Genomic DNA, 12,655 nt, shown 5'->3' with positions numbered 1-12,655 from the left:
AAATATGTTTGGTTCAGAAAGGAAGCATGAGATACCGAATATAAGCTATAGATAGAGAGAAAAATCAAAAATTTAATTAGATAAAGACGTGAATATGAATTTTTATAAACATAATCGATAATATACAAACAAAAGATAAATTAAATGATAACGAAAACTACTTCAAAGTAAGGAGATTCAATGCTGACATTTGAAGAAGTGTTTGAGGTCTGAACGGGTTATGATGATGTTTCTTTTTCCCGCCATTATGGCTTAAATCCCAATAAGAGTTGGAGAGTGAAGAATCTCGGGATTTAGTAGAACGGTAATGATTTTTAAGCGGAAGCATGTGGACTTCCTTCTCTGGAGCTTTATCATTTTCATGTCCTTCCCAATCAAACTTGTAATTATAAACAAATCCACTTTTGATAAAAAGATTTCTGACCATTTCTCGGTATTTAACGTAATTTGGCTCTTCTTCGAATTGTAAAGCTCGTACTTCCTGCAAAAACATCCCAAATTCTTCAGGAAGATCATAACACAATTCTTCTATTGGCGTGGATTGTTTAATTTCAGATACAGCTGTGGAAAGACTTTGTCCATTTATTAGAGGAACATTTTGCCATGGTAAAGACCCTTTCATAAAATAAATGAGGATATATGCAAGGGATTCCATATCATCCCTTCTAGAATATTCAATACCGTTGTGTACATTGATAGAAGCAGAACGAGTGGTTCCTACTAGTGATTTTCCTTCTCTTAATGGAATATGAATTTTTGTAATAATATCGCAAAATGATGTTGAAAGCCCAAAATCAATAAGAGCAAGAGTATGAGGAGATCTTGAGTTTCCTATCATCATATTTTCAGGCTTTAGATCTCTGTGAATAAAAGAACGGAGATGTAAAATTTGTAATGCTGAAATCATTTGATCTGCAATCATAAGCGTTGTTTTCAACGAGAAATGGCAATCACAAATTTGAAACAAATTTTCTAAAGAATTTGGAAAATAATCCATGACAATATATTGACCATCAAGATCATTAAAAGTCAGGTAAATTTTAGGGAAACATGCATATCTTTCAATTGCCTTGATAATTTTGGTTTCATTTTCGAGTTGAGGCTGTGATATTCCAGTGGCTTCTTTTTTAATTGCGAATGTTTGATTAGTTCGATGATGAGTGACTTTATACACTTCTCCGAAACTTCCATGACCGACCCTCTCCAAAACATCGAACTTCTTAAAGATTTTTGGACTAAGGCCTTTAAATTCATTCATGAAATGAATTTTTTTTATTTTTCACTTTCCATAATTTTTTGTGAAATTATAGAACCCTATTAGATATTACAAGAACCAAATATCATTATTGAATTTTTGAATGCGATTTTTGTTATTCATTCAATTTTTTGTTTTTATGTGAATAAAATTTAAAATCAAATAATTGCATGAATATAATATATAAAATCATTTGAAAGCTTTCTGAAAAATATTTATTGAATTGAATGGTACGATTTTTTTAAATAGAATCATTTATGCTATATTTAATTCATAAATGATTTACAATTGGATTTTAGAAGAAAATTTTACAGGTTTTCAGAAAACTTTACGATAATGACATTTTAAAACAAATTTAATGGTTTTATTTAATATTTTGCATGAATAGACAAAATTATCATATAGTGTTCTATGTATCGGAAAATTGAATGAAAAAGTTAAAAATTGATCTAAACATATATATCAGATTGTTGAATGCTTTGTGAAGTTTTTTCCCTAAAAGGCGGGGTTAAACTTTGCAAATTTGTAAATTTCAATTATCAATATGATAAAAAATGACTATAATTCACATGATAGTGCATGTCATAAAAAATTAAAGTTAATTGTATGATAGATAACAAACAATATTTTATTATTGAACGAGATCAGAAAATTCTCCAGACATCGTGACAGGATTAACTTCTGCAGACAGTAAGTCTGTTGATTGATGTCTTGCTGCAAAAACAATAGTAGAAAGACTTGTGTCTGTTCCTTCGGAGTCACCACGTGGAACTCGGTTCTTCCAATAACGAAGTTCATTATATCTTTCGTGGCTAGCAACGGCCATACGAAAAACTTTATGTGCACGGAATGTACGTCGCATCTCTTCACTCCCGATGTTGTTTAAAAGTGACTCTGATTCTTCGCGAAGAACGGGAATAGTTGGGAAGTCATGCATAACTGTTTCATTAACAAATGCAAACGAAATAAGGAACTGCCAGAATGGGTCTGGTTTGTACTCTGAAATCCATTTATCAAGTGAACTTCGGATAATCAATGATGCTGAATTCTGTGATTCCATCTTGACAATAGCCTTCTTACATGCATCATCAAGTGTACGTGACCTGTCTTCTGTCATAACTTTTTTGATATGTGTCCAAAATGTTCGCTTCCTTGGAACAAATGAAGCAGCTGGGAATTCCGCTTCCATTGATGCAAGTTTATGAGTGATTGATTCTGGAAGTTTGACTTCGCGTGCTTCTGGCATTGATTGTTGCCGAATGAGAAACTGTTGACGACGGCCATGTGTCAATGACTGTCTCTTTGGAGGAACAACTTTACTATACCGATTTTCGAAACTCAAATATCTGAATAATTTTTGAGCGAAGTGAATAACGATAAACGGGTCTCCGCATAATTCTAGTAAGGCAAATACTGGCGCCATTGATACAGGATCTTGTAGTTTTGCACAAATTATGGCAAATAAATCAATTTTTGATGAATCAATTGAACGAACAAAAGTTGAGTAGCCGGCCAACGTAAGTTTTACCTGGAAAACATCTCCGGTGGATATATCTACCAAATGGTGCCTGAGAGGAAGATGAGATGCACAATCACTGACAGGACCAGCGGAATAAGGGTTCATTTGTAGAGAAATGAATGGAGGGTTTTGAGAAATGTCGATAAAACAGATAAAACAATTGACCACGAAACAAAAAATTAAAGAACCAAACTGCATGTAAACAATCGGAAGGTCTGACGGGGTATTTGGAACGGTAATAATGGTATTGAAGTTATGTGGATACATGCAAACGCTAAACGACAATGGTTCGTCAACACTTGTAAATAATTGCTGAATGACGCAAATTTTCGAGGAATGACGAGTAGAAAATATTCGATTGGTTTTGCATCTGAAGAATGGAATATGTAATGCTGAGAGAGGATTAAGAGAAACTTCATGAGGTAATTGAGATTTTGGGTTTACTTGGATTGGAATGGGAACAGTTGACCCGTTTTGTACTTGATGGAGGTTAAATTCTGAAAGAACTATAGATTGCTGCTTGATTTCATGAAGAACTATAAGTAAAGAAATACTTCGATGATATGTCCATGAAACAACATTTGGTATGTTAATACCTCCTCTATATACTTCTATGTCGATTGAATTTTTTGTTAATATAGCTCTGATATGTGAAATTTTGTTCCCAACTATGTGAATTAACGAATAATTGGTATTTTTTGAATCTGGAAGGAAAAATGCATAAATTGGTTTATCACTATAAAAATCTCGTGATTTGGCTTGTGAGTGAATATGATAAACCTTTGAAATAAAGCCAAAGCCTTTATTTGATGTAACTCTACGCGTGATATGAATCATTTCATTATCAGGAGATAAATCAGCATTAACTACATCAATATATTCATTGAATGACAAGGCAGTTATCGAGTCACCGTCGGGTTTGACAAGCTCGATCGATGTTTGCTTTGAACTGTTAACTGAATAGAGCAATTTTTTCCCTTCCAATTCACCAATGATTCGAGAACGAATGCCTTTTTCTTGGCGTGCCCTTTTTGGAGGGAAACACGCTTCGAAACTGAGCATTTTTCTCTGAAATTTTATTTTTCAGAGGCGATCGGTTGTAGTCCAATCAGGATATTTTTTGTAATTTTTATGATCCCATTTTAAGTCTTTTTCATATTTTATCTGAATAAAATCGCTGCTCTTATATAAAATTTTAATAAAAGTGACATTTTTGATAAGATAAAATAATTGTCACTTTGGACCATCAATTTTTCTTTGTCATTTTGTTAATATTCAGTTTCACTGAATCATGAATATTTTGATTCATTATAAGGAATACAAAATGTATTCGTTTGTGCACTGCTAAATACTTTAATTTATCAATAAATTTTTGTTTCAAAGTGTTTAAATTTCGTGTTTTTTAGCTTATATAGAGTTCATAGACCATGTTTATATATTGTTATTAAATGTATCCCCTCATTACTGGTTCTGGTCTTTCATGGTTTGATATGCCCATAGATTTTGAATCAAAAATTTCCACAAGTAATTCTGACATTTTTCAGCTCAGAAGTCGAAAATTTGTCACTTTTCCAATATATTTTTAGTCGTTGTAAATTATAACTAAGCATTAGGAAATTTAATTAGTTTATTTCTGTAAAAAATCTGATTTACATGGCGGCTTGACATAAATTTTTTCAATTTTTTTAATGTTTTTATTTTTCTTTTCCTTTGCACAATCTTTCAACATACCATTTGATGCTGATGGAAATATCGACATTGCATCCTTTTTAGAAAATGCTGGAGCTGATACTCCAACATTTATTAAAATCGACGATGAAAATGATTCTCAGCTTCAAAATTATATTGATGTAGATCGTACGATATCGGAAGGCAATGCTGCTGCCACGAAGCGCCAAAATGAATTTTATTCATCTTCAATTACGATATCAGGCAATATTGCCATTACAAATAACTACGCATTTGGCACAGGTCCAGCAACTGGCTCTGGTGGTGGTATTTTTATTTCATATTGCACACTGCTTTGTGAAGGTGGCAATACAGGTAAGCTAGAACTTGGAAATAACGTCGCAACCGTTGGTGGTGGTCTCTGCTCAATTGCTTCTGCAATTTTACTAAAAGACTGCAATGTACACAATAATACTGCTTATCGTTATGGTGGTGGTGTTTATTACCAAGGAGAAAATGACAATGATAACAGTAACACAATGATGTGCTATGACTGCCAATTTACATCAAATACAGGATCAGAATTCGGTGGTGGCCTTTCTTTCTCAATGGCAGCTCAAGCCTATTTACAAGTTTGCACAATACAGAGCAATAAAGCTGCTTACAATGGAGCAGGTGTCTACTCTTGCAATACAAAACTTCTTAAGATTGTCAACTCTAAAATCCTTTCAAATACATTAAACTACCAAACCCAATTTAACAATCAAGAATCTGTAACTGATCAAAGTAAACGGAAAATAATGGAAATTTCTAACATTCCATCACTCAGTGTTCGTGGTGGTGGTGGTGTGGCAGCTGTTGCAGATTATGTCGAAAATTCTGCGGGGCCACAAGCACAATTTGTTTCACAAGGCAACTGCTATGGAGGAAACTCTGCTGGTGACAAAGCATATTCAAGGGGACACGGCGCAGGTCATGCTATTTTGGTAGCTGGTAACTGCCAACTCCAGTCAATGAATGATAACTTTGGCACTTATTCAAATATTGATAATATTGTTTCTGCGGCTGGCCCAAGTGTTAACTATGGCCAGACTTCAATTCAGTCTGATGGTGAACTTACTAATTGCGGAACTTTGAATCCTAATGCAGATAATCCAGAAACTAAAGCTGAACATGCAAGATCAAGTAATCCTACTACAGTTCCCGAAAAAGAAACATTTGAGATCGTTGATCCCACATCGTACACATATGTCGCCACACCAATTACTCGCTTACCAAGAGCAACAACAAGTTCACCTATTCCTCCCAAATATTCAACTGCTAAGACAAAGGAAAGTGGTAAAAATCCATGGATAGGTCAGGTCACAACATTTACTGTAAAGGCAACTAACGTTAAAACACCCCATTCAACACCACATTCAACAGGACATTCCACACCACATTCTACTCCACATTCAACACCCCATTCCACACCATTCATCACACCAATCACATCTCCAATTCCAACAAGATCCGCCTTCTCAGGTTGGTACGTTCCACCAGCATCATTTGAAGGCCCAAGTACTATTTCAGTAATTTCTACATGGTACGAAACAAATGTCACCACAACTACAATTATTGAAGTAAACGAGACAGATAATAAGGGTGGTTACTATATTACATACAAAGAAGAAGAAACCCAGACAAACACAATGATTGTCATTGAAGTTGAAGCTAATATCCCACTCGCAGCTTTGGGTGGAGATCCAACTCCAAATGCAAAGTCCCAGCTTCCACTAATTATCGGTGCTGCTGTCGGTGGCGTTATTTTGATTGTTCTCATTGCAGTTCTCGTTTGGTTCTTCACAACTCACGCTAAGCACGAGGAGTCCAGTGATTCATGCGTCGAAATGGCAGAAGAAACAGTCTTCCGGGTCCCGAACAGCTCAACTGCTCCAGTCACAAACGACAACCCACTTTGGACAACTTCTGTCATGGGAGATACAGACGATCCATTCAAGAACGATTTCGAAGAAGAGGGCGCTAATGGATTCTTCAATATCAAGGATACTGGTCTTGAATAAACATATTTTTCCAAAAGATGAATATTTAATTCATCTAAAGAAGTTTTGGAGAAAAAAAAAGTTTTATTTTTTTTCAGAAATATAACAAAAATTGTGAGCTTTACATGTCATGTTATTGAAAATGACGCGTAAATTCTTAAGAAATTTTACATGTCATAAATAATTTAACAATATTTTTGATTTCGTATCTAAATGATATAATTATATTTAAATTTGCTTTCTGAATTTGATATCCATGTTTTTGATCGCTCAGCATAGTTTTTTTATTCATTTTTTATAATTTCTATTCAATAAAATGGATAAAAAGACTTATATTAAGCGAGTTTTTCGAATGCTATATGGGATTACAAAGGCAGCATGCTCATTCCCATCGAATGTATTTTGGGTTGGCCTTTTATCTCCTTTAACAGGTGTATTAATTTCAACTGGCTGTCTATTAGTTGATGGAGATCTTCCGGAAGGAATTATACCCACAAAATCAGCTATATTACTATCTGATTACTATTGGATTGTTATTCTTTTTGATATTTTTCAAATTATTTCGCACGTTAGGATTCACTTCATGGTTCAAAGATATTACAAACATATGATTTACAATGCAGCTCCTAAAGCAAAATTACTCGCTTCAAAATATCTGAAATTCGAATTTGTTTCCGTAATTTTTCTCACAATTAGCCATATTACACTCCTAATATCAAATCCAAACAGTCTTAGTACTATTCACTATGCTTCATTGATTATTTACAATATTAGCTTCTATATTTTCTCGACTATGTTAAACAAACTGAATTACATCAAACAAGGAGAAATCAACGCACCAGGTTTCTTCCTCGACTATATAATATTGTTTGGAACAATAATTATTTTCCCTATTTACATTTATTATATAATCCAAGAAAATATGATGGATATGATCTTTCTAATGCTTGCCCTTTTCGCAAATGTTATCTATTTCATGATGGATTTGAAATACATCTTTTTCGCATTGATTATATTGCAAGATAAGTTTTTAGCAAATCCTTATGAAACTCTAATCGATTCTCATATTAAATAAAGTATTGTATGTTTCTTTTTTTCATTGAGAAATATTTTTTTTTAAATTGAATTCTTGAGTAATAAAATTTGATAAGAAGACAGAGAAAACTAGAACCTTGGCTGTACAAAGCACTCCATTATTGAATGGGTCAAAAAAAGAAAATAGTGAAATCAATAAATTAATTTCCTTATTGAAAAAACATATTGTTTTGATTTCATTCAACCTAAATATGTTTACAATATACATTGGTCTATCCGTATTCATATTTCTTTAAATTTATTCTTTTTTCCGAACATTTGCTGACAAGAATTAAGCCCATAAGAGCTCAGAGCTTTGTTTTAAGATTTGTTAATTGCTACATAGTGTATAAAAGTAAAATATGAGATAAATCATAATTTGGGAATGACTTAGAAAAAAAGAAGTAAACAGTAATTAGAAATAAAAAAATAAACATTGAAAATTTTACTTACCATACTTAACAGCAATTTCTGTCTTATCATCCTTGACATCTTCCATTTTCTTAGCGGACACCTTATTATTAGTATTTTCAGACTGGTGTGCGCTCTTCATATCATCAATTGTCTGGTTGACCATGTTGGAAGCTTCACCAGCTGAGTATCCATCGATAGATTTCTCAGATTGGTAACAAACAAAGACAATATCAATGATGTTGTCGTAAGCAGAGAGTAGGAATGATGATACGATGTAAGAAAGGAAGAAAACAACAAAAGCAGCAAGAAGAGAGCCTGCAATTGAAGAATTCTTTCCGTAATAAGCCCAAATCATGAATAACAATGTAGTAATTACGGAAACAACAACCTTGGAAAGGAAGAGGATGAAGAATGAGATACCATTAAGCATAACTGTCAAAAGTGCGTCAGATATCACAACATCAACGACAAGTTTGGCAGATGGACCAAAGTTTGTGTTGAAAATCTGCTGGATAGTGAACAACACCTTGTTCAAGTACTGTACGATCTTCGTGAAGCACCATAAGCAGCATTTCAAGCATTTGATAAGGAATTGGATGAAAATTGGAGCGTTTTCCATCTTGGACTTCCTGTCAAGATACTCCATGAAGATGATAAAGAGGTAGAGAGGTGTCATAATGAGGCTGGAAATGGTAATTGTACCTAATGCCTTTGTCCATGCAAGCCAGAAGCCGAAGAAGCATGAGCATCCACAGCATGTCTTGCCGCCTTGGCCTGAGAAGTACCATTTGACAATGGAAACTGAAGATGCGTAATAATTGACGAAATACATATGGACGGAAATGAAAATAAGGTAGACAAAGTTGTAAATAAGCATGTACTGAAGAACCTTGTTCAAATCAAACTTGACTTGGCCGATTCCTTTATCATTGCCATCGTTGTCGATTTCGTACTTGAAACTAGCGGAAGTGTAAAGAGTTACCGATGAAACCAAAAGGGCTGCCCAGAATAAGAAGCAGAAGATCATCGTAATAATCGGAACGAAAATAACTAAGAAGTTATAGCCAAGAGCCATAGCGGCGACCTTAATGATGGCTACAGCGGACTTTAGTTTGCTCCAAAGGAAGATAATGATGAGAATAATGATGAATGCGATGCACCATATGACAACAGCGGTAATCTGAGCACCGGAGAGCTTCTTTGTGCTGACGACCTCCTTAATTGTACCCATGACACTTCCGTTGACGAAAAGCCAGACACCAATACCGATCAAAGAGACTGGGACGAGGATAACAACGAAATAGACAATGCAGCCTGTCAAGCAGCGGAGGAGCATGATCCAAATAAGGCCGATAACAAGGGAACCAAGAGCGCAAACAAGAATTTGCCATCTAAGTGAATAAACTGAATTCAAAGCGCTAGAAAGGGCTGGAATGGCATCAATTGCCTGCTGTAAACCATTAACGAACTGAGTACCATTGATAATATCCTTTTCAAGATCAACATCTGGGATACATCTGTTGAAGTACTCTTTTGTGGTATATTGATATGTTTCGTTAGCATCTGGATAGTAGCCTGTGTTATATGTTGAGTTATCAAGATACTGGAGCTTATCATGACCTGTTTGTGTAGCATTATATTGAAGAATATCTTGAAGTGAGCCAGATGTTGGACATTTCTTGACACAAATCTGCCGAGAGACATTGAGAGCATCGAAGAAAAGATATGGATAGTCAACAAGGTTTGGCTTTGTATAATTTTCTGGAAGATCTTTAACATCTAATTGCGTGTTATCATATCCACAGTAAAATCCGTGAGTATCCCAAGAATGTGTTAATGTCCAAATCTTACCCTTCACTATACCAATAACAAGCAAAGCAATCATGCATCCAAATAAAATAAGGAAAATAATCGCGCAAAAGCAATTATGGCACTTCATATGTTTAACATCACCTGGGTATTCATAGTTTCCCCACTCTTTCTTGGATTCTTCTGATCCGTTCGGAGGTCCCGATCTTACACCCATTCAATAATAAAAAAATAACGTCCAAGTTTTTGTATGTGAATTTTTTTTTTCATCGGGAAAAAATTTTGTGTAAACCTTTTAAATCGAACCGTTGGTAGAAGTTTTTTATTGAAAATCCGGACAATATTCAACGAATATACAAGTATTATGAGATTTTAGTAAAATTTTTCAATGCGACTCATTTTTTGAATGAAATGTTCTCGTGATAGAAAAACTTGTAAGGTAAGGTGAATACAATTTATATAATATTTTAAGTATATTTTTATATTTGGCATCCATTGGTACAACTTATGCTGTTTTTTTTTCGAGATGAAATTTAATTTCTCTTTATTCTACAAGAGCATGGATATTATTCCTCATAAAATTTTGTCGGTGCATATTTTTTCATTAAATTTCGGATTATCTTCAAATAGAAAAAGATATAAAAAATCATATTTAAGAATCAATAAGATGTTAATAATAAAATATTGATCTATAGATACTTTTCAATGAATTTCTCAACCATCAATGTTTATTTATGAAAATAATTTTGTATTTTTATTTGATTCATTTTTTAAAGGAAAGTTATAAAAATAATGTTTATTTTACAAACAAAAAGCAATGAGTGAGTTACTCCCAGCTTGGATGGAAGAATTCGAAAGAAATATCTTTCTTATTTTCTTTAATAACTTTGTTATCTTGAAGTCTATAGTTTTCTTGTATCCAAAGCGCTATCTTTCCAAGATAAATCGGATCTAAAGAAGCCAGCAACCTTGGAAACGCATCCATCATCGTAGTTATTGAAATTTCTTCAAGTTGAGTGTATCCATCGAAGGAAGCAATTAAAATGGCTGCGACGAAGTAGTTCAAGAACTGGTCAGGTTGTTCGCACGCGTTGAATTGGAACCACGTTGTCCAAATGTCTTCAAATGTTCTCTTGAACAATAAAACAAAATCCGAATAACACCAGAGCAAACCTTGCATGTTATAACGGCGGAACCAAATTGCAGCCATCGGGGAAATGTGATTCAATATATCTTGAACGATTTCGGATATTTGGCCGCAGTGAAGTGTTACATTTTCCAAAAACTTGATTTGTTGAGTGTTTATGACCATAGATTCGAAACACCAGAAGATCATTGGCAGGAATGGCTTGTAATCAAGCTCATTTCCATCTTTATCAATTGGTATTCCGTCTTCTGAGTAGTTTGGAATGAATGCAGTTAAAATCGGAACAAATAAGTCGTTCATTCCTTGTAAATAAGAGATAGGTGGGTTATACAACGCATACATTTTCAGTAATTGGTTGAGAATTAAAGCTGCTGGTGAATTATCCTTCCGAAATGCGATCGAAGTTCGATCTGTGCGATTTACATCATGATCTATGACTCTAAATGTAGAAAATAGCTTGCTATTGTTATCAACTTGAGCTTGCTGTATCAAACTTACTTGTTCTTGGAGAAGTAAAAATTCTTTTGTCAAATTTTCGGAAATTTTCTCTCTTTCCGCTTGAGTACTATCGAGTGGATATATTTTAAGAGCAAACGGAATGAGTTCTGGCAATAATTCTTTGTCTTTTTTGCTATGGAATAATCTGAGTTTAAATTCTTGAGGATTTTTCAATTTTCCTGCTTCATCGAATGCTGATTTAAAGTTCTCTACAGTTATTGGTTCGTAATCAGGTAATTTGGATATATAATCGTTGATTTTTTCGATAATTCTTTGATTAAATGCTTTTGCTGCGTTATTTATAGGAAATTGATTATCCAAAGGTATTGAATGACACGTGTCAAGATGTAACATTAGTTTCTCAAAGAAGTTTAAGACATCCATCAAAAATTCTTCGAGATTATTAAAAGTAATTACATTTAATTGTATATTGGCTGGAATGAGTGGATAAGCACCATGATGACCATTTCGGTAAAACTCTAATGAGTACCTATTGCCTGAACTTGGCACTGCAATTCCATTTAAGATTATTTGTTCAATGAAAATAGGTAACGAAAGAATTTCTGCATCAGAAATTACGAAATTTCGAGCTACTAAATCATTTAAAACGTTGATTTTAATTGTGTAAGGATTTTCAAAAAATGTAAAATTTGAAACTCGCGTGCAATTAAAGCAAAATGGTTCTAATCGATTCCAATTATCTCCATCTTGTACTTTCTTATAATCAAATACTGAAGTGATATATTGTGTTGGTGTTCCATCTAAAATTGCAAAACAGAGATAGAATTTATTATCAGAAACAACCAATGAGAGTGTTCCTTGCACTTCTCCTTCCTTGGAGCTAACTTCTGTAACATTTTCGATTGAGCAAAGAACAGATTTTGACATTTTTGAGATTTGACATTTCACTTATCGAAATCATGAAATATATAACAAATAAGACGATATAACTCACAGTCATTCAATAAAAATTACTTGTTGAAAGAATATATTGTAAGAGCAAAATAAATTTCAGGTAGCATCAAAAATTGCTTAATATAATTCGCTATTTCTTCGAAATCTATCCATATCCTAGTTCTCAATACCATATTTTCAAAATTACAATAAAATTTTCAAAAAATTGGCCAAAATTGATTTATATTTTTAAGAATTATTGTTTATAATACATAGATATTATATCAAACAACTAAATAGTAAAAATCTCTGTCTGGGCAAGAAACAATATAAAA

General features: G+C 33.6%; 6 protein-coding genes across 6 annotated transcripts; 2 read left to right on the top strand and 4 right to left on the bottom strand.

Annotated features, from left to right (window-relative positions):
• Positions 1-81: 81 nt before the first annotated feature.
• On the bottom strand, positions 82-1,249 carry TVAGG3_0302640 (protein kinase protein; the record flags this gene model as incomplete). The annotated part of the gene is made up of 1 exon (XM_001580998.1): positions 158-838. The coding sequence occupies one exon, from the start codon at positions 836-838 to the stop codon at positions 158-160; it is 681 nt and encodes a 226-aa protein (XP_001581048.1).
• Positions 1,250-1,502: 253 nt separating this feature from the next.
• Positions 1,503-4,030, bottom strand: TVAGG3_0302630 (uncharacterized protein; the record flags this gene model as incomplete). The annotated part of the gene is made up of 1 exon (XM_001580997.1): positions 1,887-3,836. The coding sequence occupies one exon, from the start codon at positions 3,834-3,836 to the stop codon at positions 1,887-1,889; it is 1,950 nt and encodes a 649-aa protein (XP_001581047.1).
• A 432-nt stretch (positions 4,031-4,462) lies between these two features.
• Positions 4,463-6,505, top strand: TVAGG3_0302620 (bifunctional inhibitor/lipid-transfer protein/seed storage 2s albumin superfamily protein family; the record flags this gene model as incomplete). Its single annotated transcript, XM_001580996.1, has 1 exon — positions 4,463-6,505. One exon carries the CDS (start codon positions 4,463-4,465, stop codon positions 6,503-6,505), a length of 2,043 nt encoding a protein of 680 aa, XP_001581046.1.
• Positions 6,506-6,836: 331 nt separating this feature from the next.
• TVAGG3_0302610 (uncharacterized protein) lies at positions 6,837-7,559 on the top strand (the record flags this gene model as incomplete). Its single annotated transcript, XM_001580995.1, has 1 exon — positions 6,837-7,559. One exon carries the CDS (start codon positions 6,837-6,839, stop codon positions 7,557-7,559), a length of 723 nt encoding a protein of 240 aa, XP_001581045.1.
• Positions 7,560-7,954: 395 nt separating this feature from the next.
• TVAGG3_0302600 (choline transmembrane transporter protein) lies at positions 7,955-10,008 on the bottom strand (the record flags this gene model as incomplete). The annotated part of the gene is made up of 1 exon (XM_001580994.1): positions 8,004-9,998. The coding sequence occupies one exon, from the start codon at positions 9,996-9,998 to the stop codon at positions 8,004-8,006; it is 1,995 nt and encodes a 664-aa protein (XP_001581044.1).
• Positions 10,009-10,557: 549 nt separating this feature from the next.
• On the bottom strand, positions 10,558-12,314 carry TVAGG3_0302590 (regulation of vesicle fusion; the record flags this gene model as incomplete). Its single annotated transcript, XM_001580993.1, has 1 exon — positions 10,608-12,314. One exon carries the CDS (start codon positions 12,312-12,314, stop codon positions 10,608-10,610), a length of 1,707 nt encoding a protein of 568 aa, XP_001581043.1.
• Positions 12,315-12,655: the final 341 nt, after the last annotated feature.

The sequence above is a fragment of the Trichomonas vaginalis genome, chromosome V, assembly GCF_026262505.1.
Source record: "Trichomonas vaginalis G3 chromosome V, whole genome shotgun sequence".
Taxonomy (NCBI): Eukaryota; Parabasalia; order Trichomonadida; family Trichomonadidae; genus Trichomonas; species Trichomonas vaginalis.
This window is presented reverse-complemented; position numbering and strand designations above follow the sequence as displayed.